This window comes from Peromyscus maniculatus, chromosome 8, assembly GCF_049852395.1.
Source record: "Peromyscus maniculatus bairdii isolate BWxNUB_F1_BW_parent chromosome 8, HU_Pman_BW_mat_3.1, whole genome shotgun sequence".
Taxonomy (NCBI): Eukaryota; Metazoa; Chordata; class Mammalia; order Rodentia; family Cricetidae; genus Peromyscus; species Peromyscus maniculatus.
In genome coordinates, this window is record NC_134859.1 from 44,142,895 (window position 1) to 44,167,236 (window position 24,342).

The 24,342-nt window shown below is 51.9% G+C and overlaps 1 protein-coding gene across 2 annotated transcripts; it reads right to left on the reverse strand.

The window, feature by feature from the left end:
- Positions 1-1,822: 1,822 nt before the first annotated feature.
- Positions 1,823-24,086, reverse strand: Flcn (folliculin). 2 transcript variants are annotated; one of them, XM_006973622.4, is made up of 13 exons: positions 23,948-24,086; positions 22,692-22,798; positions 18,858-19,128; positions 18,013-18,159; positions 16,130-16,351; positions 15,044-15,204; positions 10,135-10,226; positions 7,799-7,989; positions 5,402-5,515; positions 4,791-4,914; positions 4,156-4,287; positions 3,964-4,069; positions 1,823-2,885 (listed from the first exon to the last, which is right to left on the reverse strand). In XM_006973622.4, the coding sequence occupies exons 3-13, from the start codon at positions 19,104-19,106 to the stop codon at positions 2,684-2,686; spliced, it is 1,740 nt and encodes a 579-aa protein (XP_006973684.1). In that variant the 5' UTR covers positions 19,107-19,128; positions 22,692-22,798; positions 23,948-24,086; the 3' UTR covers positions 1,823-2,683. The 2 variants fall into 2 exon arrangements, with proteins under 2 accessions (XP_006973684.1, XP_015847960.1); XM_015992474.3 differs by lacking the exon at positions 23,948-24,086 and adding an exon at positions 23,141-23,501.
- Between the last annotated feature and the right edge of the window lie 256 nt (positions 24,087-24,342).

The following is a 24,342-nucleotide window of genomic DNA, read 5'->3' on the forward strand; positions in this document are numbered from 1 at the left end:
TACTTAAATATGAAATATTTCTTAAGACTGGATCTCTTTAAGCAATAGTTAAAGGCTAGGTTGCATGCTTAGTTAAACAATTTTTCATTTTATTTCCGAGTGATGAGAATTTCTCACTGGGAAAGGGTCAGCCTCCCTTAGCAATCTGGAACTCACTCTGTAGATCAGGCTGGCCTTGAACTCAGAGATCCACCTGCCTCTGCCTCCTGAGTGCTGGGATTAAAGGAGTGCGCCACCACCGCCCGGCTGTAGTTAGGGTTTCTATTGCTGTGATAAAACACCATGACCAAAGAACGCAACTTGGGGAGGAAAGGGTTGATTTAGCTTACCCTTTCACATCACTGTTCATCATGGGAGGTCAGGACAAGAACTCAAAACAGGGCAGGAACTTTAAGGCAAGAGCTGAAGCAGGACTGTAGACAAGTGGAGCTTACTGGCTTGCTCAGCCTGCTTTCTTCTAGAACCCAGGACCTCCTGCCCCACCCACAACGGGCTGGGCCCTCGGATAGAATCCTAGCCACTATTCCAGGACCTTACATCCCATGTAAACCGTGTGGCATAGCTAGGTAAACCCATTATGCGCATGTGTGTGGGGTGGGGAATCCATAAAGTGGGTCACAGACTCCCCGCCTCCTTGCACGACCATTTCCATGGGCCTAAGCACACCTTTCCTTAATAAACTCTTATAGTGGGCTTTGTTGTACTTCGAGGCTTTTCTCCCACGGTTAACAGCACCGCTTAATGAATCATACAGCACCACGTAAAACCAGCACCCTCCCTCACCATTAAGAAAATGCCCTACAGGCTTGTCTACAGCCAGATCATATGGAGGCAATTTCTCAGTTGAGGCTCCCTCCTTTCCCATGACGCTAGCTTGTGTCAAATTGACATAAAACTTGCCAGAACATGCACTTTCCGATTGTTGAGTCAATGTTGAAGAATGATACTGTTTTCAGGAGGGTCCACAGTGGTCCAGAACCACGCTCAGCATCCCCTCCTTTGTCCCTATTGATGCAGCAAGTTTTACTCTCTGATGGGAACGCAGAGGACATTCCTTCCCGTGAAATGAACTCAGAGCTGCCTCAGGTTGGGCTCGTACTTATTAAGAGGCTCAGCAGCTGAACCAGCAGACAACCGGAAAAAGCTTTGTTTGAGCCTAGTGGTGGTGGAGCATGCCTTTAATCCCAGCACTTGGGAGGCAAAGACAGGCAGATCTCAGTTCGAGGCCAGCCTGGTATACAGAGCGAGTTTCAGGACAGCCAAAGCTGTTTCATGGAGAAACCCTGTCTACAAAAACAAAACCAAACAAAACAGCTTTGTTTGAATATGGGACAGCGCTTCAGGGACTGTTACATGCCAGAAAGGCAAGAGCTCATATCCAAAGACAACAGATATCACCTTCCTCCATCCATCCGGGACACCCGGGCCAGCGTCGTAAGCTGGCTAGGGCGCCTCCCTCTTCTGCGACTCCACTCTCACACAGAGCCTCTGCCACAACCTTCCCGGGGCCGGAGCCGTTTTCTGAAGTAGGGCAATGTTAGACACACAGGTCTTATTCTGTGGCCTAGCCTGGTTTAGAACTTACTGTGTGGCCTCCGCTGGCCTCAGACTTGCAGCAATCCTCCAGCCTCAGCTCCCCAAGTGTTGGACAAGACTGAATCGTCATGCTCAGCCCAGTCAACAATGGACCACACACACAGCTCAAGCCATGCAAGATTCTGTTGTTCAGTGTGTGAGTCCATCTGAGTCTTGTAGCCATGCCCTATGATGTCTTCCTCAGCCGCGCTGCTACACACAGTTGCATCTCATTGGTAGTCAGCAGTTTAAAAAAATACAGATTTATTATGTTTCAATGATACAGAGACCAAGACACATAAGCTTAGTCTTCATGTTAAATATACACAAACACCAAAAATACTATAAAAACGAACTGGGAAAACTCTTCCAAGCTGCATCCTTATTAAAACTGCATTGGTGGGAGACCATCTGTCTTAAGACCACCATATTCTGCAATCACTGGTTAATGCTGCAGCAGCAGCAGCAGCAGCAGCAGCAAGAAAGCAATGTGAAGTCCTGGTGGCTCAGTTCTGTAATCTCAGCACTTGGGAAGCTGAGACAGGAGGATTGCTACAAGTGTAAAACCAGCACAGGCCACACTGTGAGTTCTAAACCAGGCTGGGATACAGAATAAGACCCTGACTCAAAAATAACAAAATTAAAACAAAAAACAAAAAGAACAGCCCTAGTTTCGATGTATCCACAAGCTGGCAAGCTGACCAGAGGCCATGGTGGGCACATGACCTGAGAATTCCACAACCCAGCAAACACAAACGATGCAGGATGCTTGCTGGCCTCCACAGTGGGAAGGCTTGTTCCTAACCCCGAGTGGACGCATGCATCAGGAAGACCTCCGAGTCAGGCTGACATGATCCATCCCAGTCAGTTCTGAGTCTCTGTCCTCACGAGGCACAAAGCACGTCTTGACAATCCCTGACGGGGCAGTGTGATGCAGGAGGACCACCGTCTCTGTCTCCCCTACATTTCAGTAGCTATGGGATAACACAGAGCCTCCCGGAGAGGACAGAGCCTAGGCCAGAAGTCTTCACTCCTCAAACAGGGCTTCACCGAGCGCAGTCTCTCCCACAGCCCTGGGACGAGCGCCTCCTCCCGGGTGTTCTCAGAGTCAGTTCCGTGCCTCAGGGGCAGTGGGGCTGCGGACTGTGGACATGAGGTGTGACTTGTAGGTTTTGCTCAGGCCCGTCATCCAGAACTTGAGCAGCTTGACGTTGTCTTCCTCTGAGGCGCCGAGGACGCTCAGGAGCTTCTGCGTGTCCTCCTTGGGGCGACTGTCCACCTTGGTGAATTTAAAGAGGACTTTCACTTTGCTACAGGAAACAGAAAAACAAGCGCTTAGACCCACGGCCCAAGTACCAAACTTTCCTCATGGGCCCAGCTTCCAGAGCAGGGAGGGCTCTGCAGGCCCCCCTGGAGTTCCTCCACGCAGAGCAAGGGCGCAGGGCTACGGAATGCCATGCTTAGAGCCTCGCCCTGAGGAAGGCCAGGCCACCACCATGGCACAAAGAGAAAGGTATATCGCAGTCTCAGCTACTCAGGAGGCCGAGACAGGAGGATTCCTTGAACCCAGGGAGGTCAAAGCCAGCTGGGGTAAGACAGGAAAAAAACAATCCTCTCCAAAAAGAAGAGAGGGGGCCCGCTGGAGAGATGGCTCAGCGGTTAAGAGCACTGGCTGTTCCTCTAGCGAGCCGGGGTTCAATTCCCAGCACCCACATGTCTGTATCTCCTTCACAACTGTCTGTAACTCCAGTTCTAGGAGGTTCATGGCACCAGGGATACATGTGGTGCATGCATGCAAAATACCCATTGCATAAAATAAATCTTAAAAAAAAAAAAGGAGATAAATTTATGAAGAAATAACTGCTCATGAGCTTCATTGCATTATCTGAAACCAGGAAAATTGTTCAGCTAGTTCAGCTGATGTGATAAACTAAGGCTCAAGGCACAAGGGAACAAGTAACTCTCCCTTATAAGGCAGTAGGAACGGCTGCCGGGCTGCACCCTGCTGCAAGTGTGCCGAGGTCTGATGCCTCGCACCCCCCACCCCTCCAAAACCAAAGGTGAGTTAAGGAATAAAGAAACAGCGCTTTGGTTGTTCTGAACCTCTTTCACATGGCCAGCATCTAATCTCAACGGCTGCCACCAACCACCTCCCAGGACACAGGGTCCAAGGCGGGAGATACTGCATCACGTCCCAAGGTCACCAAGCTCCTAAGCAGCCGGGCTGGTGTCTGAACCCCACTCTTACAGACTCCTGAGGGCCACGGCCTGGCCTCTTTTTAACAAACCCCCCCCAACTGCTTTTCCACATGAGCCCGCCCACCGCCATGGAGAGCTCCCCCTCCCCCACGAAGCTGGGGAAGCCGTCATGGCAAGGCTCGGGCTTACTTCATCCACTCTTCCTTGAGGCAGATGAGGCACTGGTCCACCACGTCCACAGACAGGTTCTGGTTGGTCAGGGCTGCTTCAATCTTATTCAGGATGGTGGGCCCAACTGGGGGTACAAACACTGCGTGAGGAGAGCCCTTGGTGCCCCCTCATGTCCCGACAAACGGTGACAGCAGCAGCAGCAGCACCCACCTCTGTCTGCGGCCACAGGGCTCCCGCTGGTCACCACAAACTCGTACTTGCTGAGGGACGGGTCGTCCTCGCATCCAGCTGGGTGGAGGTTTGAGCGTGTGGCCGTGTGGACCTCCACAACTACGGCAAACTCTGTAGCAGCAGAAAGCACGCTATCTTGTGACGTGGTCCCCTGACCCCCACCGCAAGCACCCCCAGGCATACACTGTCAGGGACGGGCCTCCCGTGAGCGAAGCCTTGGTGCTGAAGACCTTCTGCAGTTTATGCGCTAAGGGTTAGTTATTGCCTCAGCTTAACTAGAAGTAACTCTTAAATTACAATGATCATACATCGCAAACATAAAGTCATTCTAAGAAGCCCTCTGTGAATAATAGCCACTATTAGGCTACCCTGTAGATGGAAACTGCCTTGAGGTTCAGTGGCCACAGCTAGGGGCATCGGAATTTCACAGCCAAACACCTCTGCACAGACCAGTCCTAATGCCATCAGAAGGCACTGCTCCAGGGGCTCACGACACCCAACCCCAGTCCTCTCTGGGGCTGCAGAATACGGCCTTGCCGTAAATCTGTGACTTGGAGCCAGGTTGCCTTTGAGAGCATCAGGCAGTATGTGTCTCTAAGAGGGTACTCACTCACCCGAGGCCAGCACATGAGCGGGGATAGGCACGGGAGGGCTGAGCCCCAGGAAGTTGCAGCGATAGGCCTCCTCATACTGGCTGCTGTACGGGATGATTCGGACACAGCCGACAGGCAGCATGGTCTGTGGAGGACAGGCTGGCTCAGAATCCACCACAGGAGCGCCCTCTGGATCTGGTCCACAGCCTCCCTCCTGTGTGTCCCTGGTCTCTCAGCCCACACGTGGTCTCCCGCCACGAGGCCCCGATGCTGACATGTGCGGCCTCAGCCGGTGTCCTTGCCTGCTCGGAGGCTCACTGCACAGAGGGGCACTGGTGGGTTTTGGCAGCCAGCAGCCCTGCTGTGAGCTGCTCCTACCCCACCACCCCAACCTGAGAACAGCCGTGCAGCATCGGCAAGTGCCAGTCCCTGCCCACCAACGTCTCTGAAGAACTTCAGACTGAGGAAGGAGAAAACTGTAGCTGTCCATAGTGACAATACAGGTCCCTGCCACAGGAGTGCCAATGCCGCCATTGTCACCAGGCAAAGGAAACTGATTTCTGAGGCTCTGCACTGGTACCCCTAATATTCCAACCCCCATCAAACACCAGCACGCAGGGAAAGATTCTCACCCGGAGGACTTCAAATGCGGAATGGACGAGGTGCACATCTCTGCTTTTCCAGATCACCTGATTTCCCATGAGGACATGCCAGGCCAACATACGAAAAGAGGAGGCACCCAAGACCTGAAATACAGCATTTTATAGGAGCCAATCTGGCCCCATATGCTCAGAGACTAGAATCTCTTCACTGTAAAGAAGGTCACGGTCAGCAAAGGGAAAGTTACTTCTCTTCCTAGGGATACTGGTGACCTGTCCAAGGCTGACAGGGGACAGGAGAAGTCCCCAGATTCCAAAGATATTACATTACATTCTTAACACCCCTCTCCCAACTCCACTTTGAAAACTACGAAGCAAACAGTGTTGACGTTTTGCAGCTGTCTCCCTCCAGACACGCGGTCACACTGGAGTCTTTGGAGGTGACATCTGCCTCATCACGCCTGCATCAGAAGACTGAGGGCCTCCATCCCCAGGATGCGCCCACGTCCTGGCACTCGCCTTCTCCACAGTTAGTTCTTCAGAGGCCATCACCGCATCAGTCAGGTCTCTTCTGTTTGTGCTATCTTTATTCTTTAACCCAAACAGCCTCTCTCCTCCCTGCCTCTCCGAAACTCCTCAGCACTGACAGGAGGTAGCCTGTGGTTTCCTGAGGCCAAACATGACCTCGGAACAAAACAAGACAAACAAAAACAGAGGCTACAAGACCGTACTTTATGAAATGCTGCCAACACTCCTGCCTGCAACAGAAATCACAATCCCGGCTATCACAATCTCGTAAAGAGTCAGCCAAGCCAGCCCAGCTCGGCACAGGAGAATACATGTCCCCAAGCAGAAACTCCAGGGCTCAGTCCGTCTGTCTGGGGATCGAACTCAGGACTTTATGGCTGTCGGTGGGGGCCTTTACCCAGTGGGTCATCTCACTAGCCTCTCCCCTCTCCAAAATGGAAATAATTCTTGGCTGGTAAAATTAAAGCTCATTGAAAAATAAAAATAAAGAAGGTGAAAGATGGTTCAGTGGTTAGAGAGAGGCGCTTGCCATGTCAGCCTGGCACCTGAGATTCAGGTCCAGACAACATCCACACAGAGTAGGAAGGAGAAACTTCACTACAACGTTGGCCTCTGACCTCCACATGTACACCATGGCATGTGTACCCCTACACACAATAACAACAGTAAATAAAACTTAAATACTTTAAATTAAAAATAGAGAGAAATACAGTACAAAAGTAAACCTGGCACAGTTGCACATGCCTATAATCCTAGCACTTGGTAAACACGCCCAGAAATGCAAGCCCATCCTCAGCTATAGTGAGTTCAAAGCCAACCTAGGATACATGAGACTCTGTCTCAAAAAGGTAAAAATAGCGTGAAAAGGGGATAATTTGCCTTCACCTGGAGCAACCCTCCCAATAAACCACATTAATTTCATCACACGATTTTGTCTCTGGTGTGTGTATGTACATCCCACTTCGCTTTGCCTGCTTGCTTTTTCAAGCTAAGTAACATTCCACTGTCTAGATACACTGTAACAACCAAGACCAGCATGCGGTTATGCCCGGTTATTCCAGGAAAGACCACTAAAGTCCAGCCTGCACACGGATAGTAACGGTGCTTCCCAACACCTCCAGGGTCTAGACTAGCAAGGTTTCCGGAGCACCGGAACCCGCAGACAACACTCTCCAGCCCAGCTTCAGCGCAAGCTATGAGGACTTGAGTTTGCACCCCAGAACTCAGATGAAAAAGGCACCCAAGGCACACGCTTGTCATCCTAGAGCTGGGAAGGCACAGGTGGCAGATCCCCGGGGCCAGCCAATTAGTGTATCTGACCAGTCTCAGGCCTGTTAGGGACACTGTCTCAAATACAATGTCAGCAGTGTTCAGTTGGAAGCTCCGCCTCAGCCCCAACTCCTCCCTCTCCAAACCCCGCCCCCCCCAGACTGCCAAAGTCCAGGCTCCTCCCCCAAAGCTCAAGACTGTGGCTACAGGGTTTTTAAGGTCTGCTCCCTAGACCTGCCATGTGATCCCCTCCTCACTTCTGGGGGCACTGGAGAGTCACCCCAGAGTGCTTTGCTCAGATTAAACCAGGTCTTTTTTAATTCGGCTTGATCTGGCTTATTCCATTGGTGAAGAAACCCACTATTGAGGGTCCAAAAATACCTATCAAACAGTGCCCAGAAGAATGCCACTCTGGCCTCTACACACATGTGCATACAGGAACATGTACACACACACCAGATGCCCATTCTGTCCTGGAGTTAAGACACCTGACATCCACTGTGCCCTCAGCCACCCACCACTGAGAAGTTCCGAGTGTCACCCGCCCGTGGATGTGGAAGCAGCTCCGACCCAGAGGACAGGCAGACTGCAGAGTGGCCTGAGCTCTTCAGTTAGGACTACACCCCTGCTTACCTGTCTCATGTGTCGGAGGGACTTGAAGACAGAAAGCTTTGGGGGCTGCCAGCTCCCACAGGCTGAGAGGAAGGATGACTCCGCCGGGCAGGGGGGCAGCTCACGCCCTTCCGCCCCCTCGGGCGTAACAGCAGCCTTCTCCTCCTCTTCAGCCTCAGAATTGTCCCAACTTTCTGATTCTTCCTCTAAGTCTACAGGACACATAAACAGGACAGGTATGGAGTGCTTCCCCTTAGATGCTACAGCCTGGTTCTGTGGTCATTTCTGCCTCAGGGCACCTACGGCTACCCCACCAATTCCTGTTGTATCCAGAGACTGGACAACTATGTGCTATTGACTGGGCATCTGGGGCGGACGGGGAACGGCTTGGGCAGAAGGGACATCTTAGAAGTTTTTCCTGTTCTCCACTGCTGGGAGGCTTGACCATACAGTGCAGACCACCTGTGTTTACCAGTACTGCTCTGCCAGGGGCCACAGCGTGACCACGCAGTGCAGACCACCTGTGTGTTTACCAGTACTGCTCTGCCAGGGGCCACAGCCTGACCACGCAGTGCAGAGAGCCTGTGTTTAACAATACTGCTTGCTGTGGGATGGTCTGTATATCAAATCTGTTGCTCTGATTGGTCAATAAATAAAACACTGATTGGCCAGTGGCCAGGCAGGAGGAAGTACAGGCGGGACAAGGAGGAGAAGAATTCTGGGAAGTGGAAGGCTGAGTCAGAGAAACTGCCAGCCGCCACCATGACAAGCCGCATGTGAAGACACCGGTAAGCCACAAGCCATGTGACGAGGCATAGATTTATGGAAATGGATTAATTTAAGCTATAAGAACAGTTAGCAAGAAGCCTGCCACGGCCATACAGTTTGTAAGCAATATAAGTCTCTGTGTTTACTTGGTTGGGTCTGAGCGGTTGTGGGACTGGCGGGTGACGGAGATTTGTCCTGACTGTGGGCCAGGCAGGAAAACTCTAGCTACAACTGCTCTGCCAGGGGCCACAGCCTGACCAGGGGCCACAGCCTGACCAGCAGTGCAGACCGCCTGTGTTTACCAGTACTGCTCTGCCAGGGGCCAGTCCTTGTGCCCCACACACCATCCCACCCCATCTCCCCCAAGCCAGACAAGACAAACATTTTACTTCCGTTAGTCCTCATGGCGGACCTTCACAGTAGCAGCTCCGCTGCATGTCACAATGAGACCAGAGAGCTGGGTGCCCATGAGCACAGAGCCAGAGTTTGAAGTCAGTTCCGTCAGATGAAGGCAAGCCTGAGTCCATACTCATATCCTTCATGACCCAATTCAGGTTAAATGTGGCTAAGATCCCTGTCTGCCCGCACATCTCACTCTTTTCCCAGGAAACACATCCCACCAAGACAAGACTCTAACGGCCGGCAGAACCTTTCTATTTGTGAGTCATACTACACTGAAACGGTTCGAGTGCTGACTGAACCATAGGGATGGGAAAACAACTCCAAGCTCTATCTTTTCTGAGTGTGCCTGGCTCTTGAGACCTTGCTCCTGAGGACCTGTCAGAGCACAAGCATGTGCAGAGTGAGCCCTCAACTAGTCACAACCTGGAAAGAGCTCCAACTACTTACAATGGAGGAGTGGTAGCGTCATCAGGAACAAAATGTATACCATATACCGTAAGTGACCACTGCTATTCCACCTCTCAGCCGTCAGGGGGCAGAGGGGAGGAGGAAGGGGGATGGGACAGGACTATGAACTCCAGAACTCAAATAATCTCTATGGAAGTTGAGCCACAATTGAGGCCTGCACTCATGCATTGGGACCACCCTAGGAAGTCAGTCACATAGGACTCTAAACCCAAGGCGTAGAGATTCTAAGCATGGATGTAGGGATGATATTGTCCAGTGATTTCTTCTGAATTGAAACATTCTAAGAAGGAGAAGAGAGGCTCATGAGATACAAGTCTCAGGAAGTTCCTAAAACTAACAAGGATTCACAAGGCTTCTCTCTCCAAGGTTATAGAAGCAAAAAAACAATTGCTGGGGAGGAGACCAGCTGAGCTATCTAGAGGAATCTCTGGCAATGGAGCTACCTGCAGGGAACTCTCCAACCTACTGAGCTACCTGAAAGTCCTGCAGGGAGCTCCAGGGATCCCGAACCCACTTGGGAACGGGCCACCAAAGCAACCATCCCAGAAGATGAGACAGAATCATAACAAAATCACCAAGAGCATGGAACTGGTTGTCACAAAGGCCCTTCGGGCTTGTTCATATCTAAACTCCCTTGTACCAGCTCCACTCACTGTGGCAGCTACAAAGCCAGGGGCCCTGCTGCCACCACAGATGGCCCAGCAGAGATCAAGTCTTACCAGCAAGCTTCTCCATCTGGACCAGGGTGTCTTCTGTGGGTGCACCCTCCAACAGCTTTTCTGTCAGTCGGCTACCACACGCCTTCAGGAGCCTGGAGATGGAGACAATACCAGTCATGAGGTATCCCTGCCAACGGGAAAACTGAATCTGAGGCTTACCAAGCCCTTGGTTCAACTCCAGGTCACAGAAAATGGCCTACACAAGCATACTGGAGGACCCCCACACACACACATACCACCACCACCGAGGAATCAAGTGTCCTAGACATGAGTCTGGTCCTCCATTAAAGGGGACGAGAAAAATGGGCTGGGGGAGGTTTGGAGGAATTGTTGGTTTTAATCCCAATTCAGAAGTCACCTTTGAGACAAAAGGAACATTGGTAGCACACCAGAGAGCTCTTTAGTTCTACTGAGTGAAGTAATGTCTTATGGCTACATTATAGATGGAAAGACACAACCAAAACATTCTAGACAATTCTCCAAGGAAGGAATTACAAATGGCCAGTAAGTACGTGAAGACATACTCAACATCCTTCGCTATCGGGGAGCACAAATTAAAACTGCCTTCAGATTCCATTTCATACCAGTCAGCATGGTTGTCCCCAAGAAGTCCAGGGACCAGGGCTCAAGAGACGGCGCAGCAGCTAACAGCCTCTGCTGCTCTCACCGAGGACCCGTTCAGTTCCCGCACCCGCGTGGGGGCTCACACCGTTCCTAACTGCGGTTCCCCAGGATCCAACGTCCTTTGTGGTTTCTTTCTTTTTTTCTAACTTCCACAGACATCAGGCACACATGTAGTACACATACATACACGGAGACAAAACACTCCTACACATAAAATAACTCTAAAAACAAAAAAGAAAACCTTCATGCTGGTGAGCATGGAGGAAACAGGAACCTTATGCCCTGTTGGTGGGTGTGTTAACTGGTGCAGTCACCTGGGGAGTCAGTGGGGAGGTTCCCCTGCTGTGGATATTGCTCTATATATAAATAAAACACTGGTTGGCAAGTGGCCAGGCAGGAAGTAGGTGGGACAAGGAGAGAGGAGAATTCTGGGAAACGGAAGGCTGAGGGGAGAGACACCGCAGCCACCGCCAGGACAAGCATCATGTGAAGACGCTGGGAAGCCACCAGCCACGTGGCAAGGTATAGATTTATAAAAATGGGTTAATATAAGATAAAAGAACAGTTAGCAGGAAGCCTGCCACGGCCATACAGTTTATAAGTGATATAAGCGTCTGAGTGATTATTTTATAAGTAGATTGTGGGACTGCGGGGCTTGGGGAACCTGGAGAGAAGCCCTCCAGCTACAAATGGCGCCCAACGGCTCGAGTTTCCACCTTAAACCTGAAAATATTTAATAACCAATTCTGAACAGAGCCAAAAACAGGTTCCTGCTTCTTGTCTCATACGGGCAGCTAGACAGCGCAAGACGCAGGTTTGAACACTGGCGGGTTCCTGGCGGGTGCGTTTGACCGGCACTATGGCGGGAATGAGGCATCTGCCAGGGGCACATTATGCTATGCGGTAGATTTAGTCTTTACTAGTATTTAAAAAAAAAAAAAAAAAAGGTTTCTGGGCTACACGCTGCTTTGATAAAAGCTTAGACCCACTATTTCTGAGACTTGATGACTCCCAGAGCTGGCGAAAAACGTACCACTGCCATGTTGGGAAGCTGAACTGGGCGGAGCCAACAGCCACAGCGCTGTTTCAGGCTCAGAAGGATACAGTTTAAAACAATAGGCTCGAGGTAATATAAAACATAAGCCACGTAAAGATGGCTACCACACAGAGAATCTGGATTATGTTCTCTTTGATATTTGTAACTTAAAAAAAACATTTGATTACAAAATCTGTTGAGTTATGCCAAAATGTATATTTTAAAGGTACCTTCACTTCAAAATTTGGATTTAAGGATATGTTGCTTTGAAAAAGAGATTCTGCTTTTGTTTCCACAGAAAGCCAGAGGCTGTGGATTTGTTCCAGATTAAGATACATCAGGTTTCACCAGCCAAGACCCCCTGAAAGGCCTCCGGTGACACCATGGCCCAGATGATCCAACATCCAGAGCGGTTTCAAGGCAACTGGTTCACACAATACAGCCTCAAGGACTACCCCATAGGCCTAAAAATTTTCTTTGCATCCCCATAAGATACAGCGCCCACCTCCAGCAGGAAGTAGTAAGAGATGCTACGCCCAAATTCCCAAATATACCAAGCTGGCTTTAGAGGTGGAATTGGCTCACTCCCCCTCTAAACCCAGACATATTGCTTAAAAAAAAAAAATTGGTTAAGAGATTCTTGTGTCCCAAATCAAAAGAGCCCTCTGGTGTGGGACAGAAAAAAACCAATATTTTTATTTAAAACAGGTTGATTATAAATGTGATCTCTTTCTAAAAAAGAAAAGGGGATATGATATAGATATATAGGAGAATGTGGAGATGATGAGATAAAAGGGTAGATTAATGAACCTGCTTTTAAAGAAAACTTGTTTGAAATGTCTTACATTGGTATAAATTTTAGTTTATTGATACAAACTTTAAGTTAATTTTGTTATACTATATATATGTTTCTATTCTTGTTTGAGGTATTATGTTTATGTAACTCATTTAAAATTGTAATGGATAATTAAAAATAGATTAATAATTAGTCATCTATGATAATCATATTTGTAGCCATGTTAGTTAAGTCTTCTAGGTATACATAGATATATTTCAGATAGATAGGTAATCTTCAAACACTTCATAGACCTGGAGAATATGGCATTTAAATAACTTAGAATTCTGTTGACGCGAGACACAATTGCTCCTGGCTGCACCAATTTGATCCCGAGAGAATGTTGGGCTTCTAAGACATTTCCATTGGGAAGTTTGTCTTCTTGGCACAAAATGGCCTACTGGGCAAAGAACTGCCCTTGCCTTGATGGCTGACAGTACAAATGCAATGCTGTCCTTTCTGGACAAGCGGGACACAAGGAAAGCGACCACTGTACTCTGCCAAGACAGGGTAAGATGGTCTTTCAGAAATCCTGCTTCTAAAAATGGTCTGTCAGATACTCTAGGCCTGTAGCCAATTTGAATGCACCAACAATGCTGAGAAACATTAGGTGACTGTCCAGGCTGCCAGCTGTCTTGGTCTACTCTTACAAGATTCCCGAAAGTTGCTTGCATCCATCTACCATTTCTCAGGGACCATTATGTTCCTTCTCAGGTCTTTGATGTGGTTAAAAACTAGATAGTTGTAATTTCCTCAGTTATGATAAAAGATAAGTTAGATATAAAACCTTAAACTCACAAATATAAGATAGATAAGACATCTTCTTTAATATTGTAACTATAATTCTTGCTCGGTAATTGTCTTGTTATATGTAATTTTACCATGTTAAAGTTAAAACCTTCCTTTTTAAAAAAAGAAGAAAAGGGGAAGTGCTGTGGATATTGCTCTATATATAAATAAAACACTGGTTGGCAAGTGGCCAGGCAGGAAGTAGGTGGGACAAGGAGAGAGGAGAATTCTGGGAAACGGAAGGCTGAGGGGAGAGACACCGCAGCCACCGCCAGGACAAGCATCATGTGAAGACGCTGGGAAGCCACCAGCCACGTGGCAAGGTATAGATTTATAAAAATGGGTTAATATAAGATAAAAGAACAGTTAACAGGAAGCCTGCCACGGCCATACAGTTTATAAGTGATATAAGCGTCTGAGTGATTATTTTATAAGTAGATTGTGGGACTGCGGGGCTTGGGGAACCTGGAGAGAAGCCCTCCAGCTACATTCCCCCAAACCCATCCCCATCATACCACTCCTGGGCATTACCTGAAGGACTATAAGCCACCACCCCAGAGATCCTTAAATAGCCCTGTTTATGCTGCATTATTCACCAGAGCTGTGGGGGGACTCACCCCCACTTTTCCTCCAGGGTACTCTTTTTTTTTTTTTTTTTTTTTTTTTTTTGGTTTTTCGAGACAGGGTTTCTCTGTGTAGCTTTGCGCCTTTCCTGGAGCTCACTTGGTAGCCCAGGCTGGCCTCGAACTCACAGAGATCCGCCTGGCTCTGCCTCCCGAGTGCTGGGATTAAAGGCGTGCGCCACCAACGCCCGGCCCTCCAGGGTACTCTTGAGGAGTGAGGGATAAGAGATTTAGATAGGACAGAGGGGAGAGAGACAGACAGACACACAGGAAGCCTCGGGAGGGCCTGGATCCTTATCCACCGGCCCCTTCGGTCTCTTCTAAAGGGCATTTTAAAGGAATGCCCAGGGGTGGAGCAAAAGACCTCCTCCCCTAGCCCAGCCAAGTGCAGACCCTTCCAAACACCGGGTAACCACGCACGTGGTTAACCCATCCCCTTATGCAGCCCTGCTGGGTAAAGCAAGCTCAGATCTCACTAGGAACCTCATGGGCTCCCACACATGGCCAAGGAACAGACCAGCCTAGATGCCCATCAACTGATGAGCGTGGTACAAATGGAACAGCAAATGCTAGAAGGGGCAGCACATCCTGCTAGGCTCAGGGCCTGAGGCTCTGCAGGTCACACTCCCTTTCTCTAGACTACTCTGCTTGGGAAACAGGAGCTCCCTGTTCACAGCACACTGCACCCTAGACCTTCGCTCCACACACCAGCTGACTGCTCCCCACCAGCAAAAACTCCCAGACCTGAGCCTGAAGCGCCAGCCACTAGCTCAGAAGAGGCCTGGGCCAGAAAACCACTGCCATCCTCAGAGAGATGACTCGGTGGTCTTCGTACAGAAATGTTCTCTGTGCCAATGCAGAGTGAGTTCTACCTACGAGTGTTTCCATCCAGCAGGGAGACAGACAAGAGGAGGGGCCTCAGGGTGAGAGCCGACTCACGGTGCCTGCCAGGCAGCCCCACACAGCAGGGAGATGCTCAGAGGCGCGACCAGGATTCATTACCAGGCAAAGGAAGTGTGCAGACACGCCCACAAGTTGTCGTCACTGGTCAAGGAGGTCAGGGAGCGGGCAGCGTTGCCGTTCCTCTGGTGCAGGAAGGGTGTGAAGGCTGTGTTCATCCTCTGGGCACGCTGTGGACATCCAAACTGCTCTGCCTCAAACACCTGAACACCAAGGGCGGAGAAGGGTGCCTCTTCAGTGGTGGCTAGGACCTAAGCTTTCAGTTACAGCCACCCAGTTTTCCCAGAGTCTCTCATTCTGTCCTCTTGACTCAGAACACAGTACAAGGCAGCCGTCTGACTGTGCCTCAGAATGGTTCTGCTGACCAAGAGCTTTCGGTGACGGTCCTCCCCTCCCCTCCCCTCCCCTCCCCTCCCCTCCCCTCTCCTCCCCTCCCCTCCCCTCCCCTCCCCTCCCCTCTCCTCCCCTCCCCTCCCCTCCCCTCCCCTCCCCTCCCCTCTGCTGCTTGGCCCCCGTGGGCTCCCGCTGGGTATGAATCACTCTCCAAGTACTCTTGGCCTCTCCTGGCAGGTTCATTCTACAGACCACTGTAGGTGATGGGCACGTGACCATCTACTGTCACCTGCCTCCTATGCCCTGAGCCACATTCTAACACAGTATAGCTGCTCCATCTACGAAGATGGATGATGATGAACGGCCTGCTCCTCTACTGCCTGTGGACAGAGCATGGACAAGAAATGGGCCACTGGATCTAAGGGTCTGGGATCAAAGCGTGCCCATGCCTACCTGCATGCTCTTTTGCAGCTGGAGGGGGTGCCCTGGGTAGGGCTCTAGACAAGACTAGCAGGTAGTTTTGAAGAGTACAGGAAGCAAAGACAGCAGGCAGGAAGCCAGACAGCCGGCTGAGGGAGCGCCAGAGGGGCGGGGTAAGGTAAAATCAGGAGAGCTACGGGCTGGTTAGAAGCTACGGGCTGGTTAGAAGGGACACTCATCCTGTGTCATGACGCTGAGGCCCAGACTACAACTTGGGCCCTGTTGACAGAGGCAGAGCCAAGAGGACCACTGCTGCCTGGGCACTCAACATCCAGGCTAACAGCGCCAGTGACCCGGCTTCAATGAGGCCATCACCTTGAGGGCCTTGCCCTGGAGCTCATTGATGATCCCGCGGATCTTCCCCAGGAGGAAGGGCCAGGAGTTGATGAGGTAGATTCGATCCATCATGATGGCGATGATGCTGTACCAGCGCTGGAAGCCTCTGGCCAGGCTGTCTTTGATGAAGAAGGTGTGGCTGAACACAAAGCCATGCTGTTCGTCCCCAAAGAAGATGGGGCCTTCGCGACCAGGGCACACCTTGGAGGAAGCGACAGTAACTTTAGGCAAAGTTCTATCCTGACTTTAACTAAAGTCTCTTGGGTCCCTTTTCCTGGCTTGAATGGTGCTAGGTTACTCAGGGCCTTGACCCAGTAGGCCAGGCCAATGGCCTATCACTAAGTTGCACCCAAATGTTCCAACTTGGTCTTCTGAGAGAACCAGCAGATGTAATGGACTACTGCTGGGCTTGCAGAGTACAATAGCACTCTCTCTTCAACCACTGAGTGTGGTGCTGGTGGTGTTGGTGTTGGTGGTATTGGTGTTGTTGGTGGTGATGGTGTTGTTGCTGTTGTTGTTGTTGGTGGTGGTGGTATTGGTGGTGGTGGTGGTGGTGGTGGTGGTGATGGTGGTGGTGGTGGTGGTGGTGGTGGTGGTGGTGGTGGTATTGGTGTTGGTGGTGGTGGTGGTGGTGGTAATGGTGGTGGTGGTGAGGTTAAGTGCACATGAGTACAGGTGCTTGCAGAGGCCAAAGGTGTTGGAGCCCCCGGAACTGGAGTCACAGGAGGCTGTGAGCCACCCAATGGGGATTCGAGGAAACAACTCAGGTACCCCGTAACAGCGGTACACAATCCTAAACACTGAGCCATCTGCAGCCCCGGCACACCCATTTTCAGAGTCCTGTGGTCTCCTCCTCCTGACCAATTTGCTGAAGAGGTAACTACTGTGCACAGGACATCTGGCTGCTGCTAAGCATAGGTCAAGGAACAGGAAGAGGTGTAAATCCAGAGAAGGAGCAACATGGGCTCCAGGGATCAGATGAGGTGAATACACCGCAGCGAAGCTCTCGCTAGCAGACGTCTGTGTGACGGTCACACCTAAACGCTAGGACTCACGCTCCAGAGTAGTTCAGGAACAAACCATTCTTTTGCTGTTTTTGTTTTGTTTGTTTGTTTGTTTTGTTTTGTTTTGTTTTGTTTTTTCGAGACAGGGTTTCTCTGTGTAGCTTTGCGCCTTTCCTGGAACTCACTTGGTAGCCCAGGCTGACCTCAAACTCACAGAGATCCACCTGCCTCTGCCTCCCAAGTGCTGGGATAAAAGGCGTGCGCCACCACCGCCTGGCTCTTTTGCTGTTTTTAAACCTTTTTATTTTCTGTTCATGAGAGTTTGCTGGTATGCATGTATGTCTGTGAACCACAGGCATGCAGTGCCCATGGAGGTCAGAAGAAGGTGCCGGATCCCCTAAGACTGGAGTTCAAGATGGCTGCAAGCCAACATGTGTGTGCTGGGAATGAACTCGCTGAGCCATCTCCCCAGCCCGATTCGCTCTTCAGAAGGTTCTAAGAGTTCCAACATGGCGGGGTGGCGGTTGATAGAATATAAAGGTAGCACCTGGTTCAATAAGCCACACAGCGTAGGAACTGTTCTGTTCTATCTTAGAAACACACTCATAAAGAATGGGCAAAAAATAAAATAAAATAAAATAAAATAAAATAAAATAAAATAAAAATTAACCGACTGATAAAATTGTTCAAATTGAAAAGCTAACACCCAGTTAGATGGCCCGAGTCCACTGCTCTTCGAGCTCTAACAACTGCAGCCATGCTCACACTGCACCGACAAGCAAAGCCCCCTTGCCGGATAAACAGCTATAAACCTATATTCACGTGCGTTTCCCACAGACAGCCCGACACTGGCCTTACCTCACAGCTCAGGCTCCGGACACAGGCCTGGCGGACGATGCTGAAGAGCTGGGGGTGGTTGGGGTGCTGGTGACTGACGTACTTAATAGAGGTCTCCTTATCATGACTGATATAGCCCGGGTGCCCTACAGCAAGTGAGCGGCAGCCCTGCATAGAGAAGGACAAGAAATCTATTAGCTGGAAGTAGGCAACAAAGCTAAACGTAGAAAACGTAATTTTTTTTTTTTTTTTGGAGACAGGGTTTCTTTTGTCTAACAGCCCTAGCTGTCCTAGAACTAGCTCTGTAGACCCACCTGCCTCTGCCTCCCAAGTGCTTAGCGGCAAGTACCTTTAAACACTGAGCCATCTTGTCCCGGTCCCAACCTGGGACTATCCAGTAGGCACTGCAGCAAGACCCTCCTCAGGGATGCTCCGGGACCCTGAACATCCTGTCCCTTTAAGACAGGCTCTTCCTTCCCTCTCGCTGCTACCCAGGCCTAGAGGCCTGTCCACATTTGTTCCTCTCCTGTCTCAGGCCCTCAGCTTCCCACAACAAAGGACTTTCTCACGTGACGACTGCTTCTCAGAAGAACCAAATGACAATGTCACCTGATTCCTGTCCACCATAGCAGCAGCTGGAACCCCTACCCAAGCCAGCCAACCCAGATCCTCGCCAGCAGTGGCTGCTGGGGATTTCCATTTCACTCCAACAAAGAGGTACTGGGACCCACAAGGAGGATCACCCAGATCCTAAATAGGTTAAAAGGGCTCCTGCTGGGATGACGAGAAAAATGCTCTCAGGACCTTGGGGGGTCTCCCATGCTCCTACCTCCCACCTCTCACAGAAAGGTCCCAAAGACACTTGCCTCACACATGTCCGATTTCTTGGGCCCGGGGCTGCTGGACTCGGTGCTGGCACCCTCGGCCGGGCTGTGGGCACGGACCCGGCTGCTCATCTGGATGCCACCCTCTTCTTCCTCAGCCTGCTCAACCTGGCCAGGACTGTCCCCGCTTCCAGCACCCTGGGGCAGGGGAGCGTGGAGAACTTCGGTGCAGAAGAGGGTGCGGGGGCCATGGAGCTCGCAGAAGTGGCACAGAGCGACAATGGCATTCATGGTGCTCGGAGATGCCAGGGGCCTGCAGGACAGAGACGCTACTTGTGGGCTGCCCCGTCCATGCTGGGAAATCATGCCAAGGACTCTGACACACCGGGGCCACAAAGGGAGTCCTGACAGGCTTCTGCCTGGCGGGGGGATGTCCCCACCTGCTGGCACTGCTGAGCGCCTACTGTAACTGTTGTTATACCAAGGGCAGGAGAGAAACAAGGCGGACAGACAGACAGACGAAGAGAAGTATGAATCAATAACCACACAGAAAGTACTCGCTGGACTGCAACAGGTCCAGGAAGCAAACACATCTGTAGGCACCAGGGGAATGACAGTGAGAAACAAGATCAGTGCCAAGGAAGGTCCTTCATCGCCATCACCTGCGGGGCAAGGTCTGAGTGCTGGGACACTTGGGGTGGGGGGCTCACCTACGGAGACAGACACATCTCATTCCTGTGTGGGGAGACTTGGAACACAGCACCGTAGCACACACAGGGGACTGAGAGGAAGCAGGACCGGGGAGGGGGTGGGGGCTACACAGGTCCCTGTGGAGCTGGAGGGAGCAGAGTGTGCAGACCAAGCAGGCGGGCTGGGTCGGAGACGGGCAGACGCTCATCTCATGAACATCTGGCCACAGCCAGGCGCCTGGTCGGTTTTAGAAATGGCAAGACACGCAGAGTTCTGACAAAGACAAGTAAGCTCTGGCCTTCATCTTCCAAAGCTAATGTGCAAAAGCAGACTGCAGGTTCCCGGTGACAGGCCCGCTCACCACCCGAGAGTGATGGGGTGCGGGCAGGTGACCGTGACAGGAGGCAAGGCCAACAGCACCGGAGTTTCCAAAATGAGAGGCAGACTCCCCTGGAGGGAAGTGAGATTGTGGATCCTGAAGGCAGGAACAGGGGAAACAAAGGGGGGGGGGGGCAGGTGTGGGGAGGAAGTGGGGTGTGTGTGTGGGGGGGGACACACACGCTGGGAGTGAAGTCTGCAGGGACTTTTCACCTTCATGAGAACTGAGTGGGGCAGCCAGGGCCTCAGACACGGACCATGTGACTTCCACAGATCACGGGGCCCTCCAGAGATGGGGAGAAAGAGCTGGCCAAGGTGACTGAGGGGCCATCTGAGCCATCCTGCTGGGCCAGAGTGCGTTAATAAGGAGGGAAGGGGGTGTCATTCGGCCTTGAGAGAAAGGCTATCCTACAACCTGCTGTAGCCTGGACAGAGCCTAAGAACGAAACCACACAGACACAGGGCAAGCTCTGGTTGGCCTGCTCCAGAGATCTGGGGGAGCTGGACTTGACCCCTGCCTGTGAGGTGGACAGATGAGAGAGCTGAGGGGATGGTGGTGAGGGCTGGCCAACACTACTGAACTTCCACACGCCTGCAGTGTTCAATGTCATGTCCTATGTGTTTCATCACAACTTTAAACACGAGTAGTAGCCAGGCATGGTGGCACACCTGTAATCCCAGCATGGCCCAGAGGCAGAGGCCAGTGTGGTCTACAAAGCAAGTTCTAGGCTCGCCAGAATAAGACCCTGTCTAAAACAAAAACGAACACTCAAACCTGATCACCCACAGAGCCACGTGAAGGTCACTCACTGGCAATCATGTGATTTCTAGAGGAGCGAGCGTGGGTACTGGTGCTCCACTGGAAGGGATGGGGTGGACCTGAAAAGGATGTGGTGTTGGGGAAGTCCCCATCTCCACCTGATAAAATGATCCCAAATGAGCAGAACCTGGAGCCTCTAAAGAGGGTGGCGGCCAGGAGGCAACTCACTCCTTCTGCAGGGGTAGCAGCTGAGGGGCGGGCAGCCATGGGGACAGCTGCAGGGCATTTGTCCTCAGATTTACAGCAAACAAGAAAAGGCGTTAAAGATCAGAAAGAACGTCCTTGGGGTTCTAACAGCAGAGACCACCACAGCGGCAGAGGCAGGGACAGCCATAGCTAGCACACCTGACCCATGGACACTCTAGACCACACTGGCTGGCTGGAGAAACATCTGGAATGGCAGCTCAGAGTGACCTTGTATGCTCCATACCCATCATATCCACAGTCACAGGCGACAACTCAAGATTTAAATCAACCATAGCCAAGCTCAGGTCCACAGCCTCACCAGCCAGGTTTAGAGCATTCACACAGGACTCAAAGCCACCATCTGAAGTGTGTGGGTTCCACATATTTCCATCCCCCTCCCCCCCAAAAAAAGCTCTACAGAAGAGTCCTACTCAAGGCAATGTGCGGCTATTTGAGTCTCTAAATTATAGGCAAGACGACACTGCCCAGAACCCACACTGCGTCTCTTTTGAGGACACCTTCCTGGGTATCCATCCCTTGGAAGGTCAGGCATGAATATGACCGAGGCGATGTGGTCAGTCAGATGGCATGCCTGGGAAGCTGGCCAGGCAGGTGGCCAGGCAGATGGCATGCCCGGGAAGCTGGCAAGGCAGATGGCCAGGCAGATGGCATGCCCGGGAAGCTGGCCAGGCAGGTGGCCAGGCAGATGGCATGCCCGGGAAGCTGGCAAACAGGAGCTCATGCACCTGCACCAGTGGCAGGTGACAGACCCTTGGTTGTCTCTAGCTGCCTCCTTTGAGGTGGCGCTCCTCTAGTGTCTCTGCAGTCATCTGCCTGAGCTGACAGGGCTGCAGCACCAGCCCTTTCGGGTTAGACCAGGACTAGCAGTGGCCAGTAGAAAACAGAGGTAAAGCAGGAGACAGGGAACTGGGGATGGACCCTTGGCCCGTGGAGATTCTCACTGTGGTGTGGGACTAAGGAGCTGGTGGGACAAGTCCCGAATATGCTGCAGGCCCCACTCTGGCTCATTCTTTCTGAGCACTCCAGTCCTTACACACTAGGCCATGTAGACGGACCCCCCCCACCCCCCCACCCCCCCACCCCTCCCCCCGCCCGGCCCTACCAACTCCCGTTCTCTCACGTGTCCTTGGCTTCGGGACCTATGTCCTGGTGTTTCCCCTTTACAAATGCTATGTCCCCACCAGCGGAGACTTTGTCTAGTTAACCACAATCCTTCAGTGCCCGCTGCAGTTCCCAACACATGGAAGGCACCACACTTGCTCAGAGAGATAACCACTGTAACCAGAGAAATTGCAGTTGCCGAAGAAGTTTCGACACAACCACAGTCAAAGCAGAGTCTATGAATCTAGAGGCAGAGCGAGGGTTCAAAGGGCTTGCTACAGTGTGGTCGTGGACCACTATGGTTTAAGGATCCGGTACAGCTGGTCATGGTGGCACACATCTGGAATGCATAACACTAGAAGGTGCCAGCAGGAGAATCAGCCAGCTTCAGCGACATGAAACGAGCCAGGCCAGCCTGGGCTAGCCTGGGCTACTGTCTCATAAACAGAAGAAAAGTCCGCTGCAAGGGAGGAGATGAAGCAAGGTTCATATAACGGGATAAAGACGGTGGGGAAACGAAGGAGTCAGGACCCAAGACAGAAGCATGCATGCTGGGGAAGGGGCCGTATCATCTTTGCAGGGGCAGACAAGGAAGAGAAATGAGCTTCCTCCCAGCCAAGCATGCACAGGAAAGCAGCCCTTAGCCAAGTACCACCCACGTGTGGAGCATCAATACGAACCTTCCGCTCCACAGATCACAATTCCGCCATCCTGCCTAGACCAGAACACGCACAAATCCCGCCGGATGAGCCGGCAACTGCACTCGAATTCAAAGACTTGATGTTTTCTAGGAAAAGAAAGAAAGAAAAAATCAGACCGAATTCTGAGAGCAAAAGTCTTCGTAGCTTCTCAGGTTGTTTTGTACGAGGCACCTGAATCCTCAGGAAGGAAGAGGCCAGTTCTTCAGTACCTCTCCAATTCCAACGTCTACCACATTTTTCCTGAGCAAGCTTCTGGGAGTGTGCCTAACCACCCTGCTTCCCAGCTACTACTCACAGCTGAAGACCGTCTCTTCGCCACCACACTGACGTTCTTTGAGGCAGGCTGTGCATGTATGCTGCTTGCCCACACCGTCTTAGCCTGGCAAAAAATACCCACACCATTCTTCCCTGGTGTGCCCTGGTTTTACCTCAGCTCTATTTCTTGTCTTCTCACAGCACCAGGCCACTAAGAGTGCCTCGTAGGCAAACGGGGGGGGGGGGTGTTCAAGGACCCCCAGTGAAGTCAGCAGCAGCTGTGACTGTCTCCCACGGGAAACTCATTTCTCCCAGCTGCCACCCTAGCTAGAACAGGATGGGGAAGAAATTCAGCCAGAGGGCTGTATGTATCTACAGCTCAGAACCACTCCCCACTCTATGACAACTGCCAACTTCAGCAGGACTTCCTTCACGGAGCGCCCAGTCACTTGACACTAGCAAACAGTGTCACGTGCCATGACCTCGCCACTGTTCAACGACAATTGTAATAACCCTGCACCTCCAGCACTAACTACGCTGGCTGTTGGCCTTTAGGTGCTGGTGCTGCGACTTCTCTCTGCTGGGCACCATGGGTGGGGCCAGGCCCCCAAGAGGTGCAAAGCCAGCCCGCCCTCTCAGCAGGTCCTCCTCCTGGCTCCCTAAAGCCTAGGGCAGCTTCTCCTCGACTGCGATCCATTGGCTAATCCCAGAGCTAAACGTTCTTTCCAGCACACGAGGGAGAATTATCCAGCCAGAGTGGAGAGAAGTGAGGTGTCCTCCCTGCCCTGCCCTGGGGTGGCTGAGCGAGACAGGCAGAACCGCCCGAGGGGCGTCCTAGGACGGCCGTCCTGCTAGAAAACGGACAGCAGCGGTGCTCAGAAGTAAAGCAATGATCCAGCTCGGGGGTGGAACCCGTCACCTCCCTCTCCCCGGTGTTTACCATCCCCGCCTTCCATTCAGCCCTATAGCCCAACACCAACCCAACACGGGCGCTCGCCGTCTCCTGGATGCCGGGCCGGAACCCACTCGTGACTGTCGGGTCCCAGGAGGCCGTCCCTAGCGAGCTGCCCCTCGCCCAGTGCTCGCCGGGTCTGCAGGCCCTGCACCGAGCCCAGCGCGTGACCCAGCCGGACCGAACCATCCGCAGGCTGGCGGAGGGAAGGGAACTCCAGCTCCCGACCCAAGCGAGCGGCGCCACGTCCCCGGGCAGATGGCCAGGGTGTGCGGAGCCACGCTGTGCAGCGTTGCGCTCCGCCGAGCCAAGGACATAAGCCCCACGGCCACGCGTGCCCCTGGGCGCCGCTTGTCGCCCCGCGGAGAAGCGCAGATGGTTCCGGCCGCCGAGAGAAGCCATTCTGCAGGGGTGAGGTCAAAA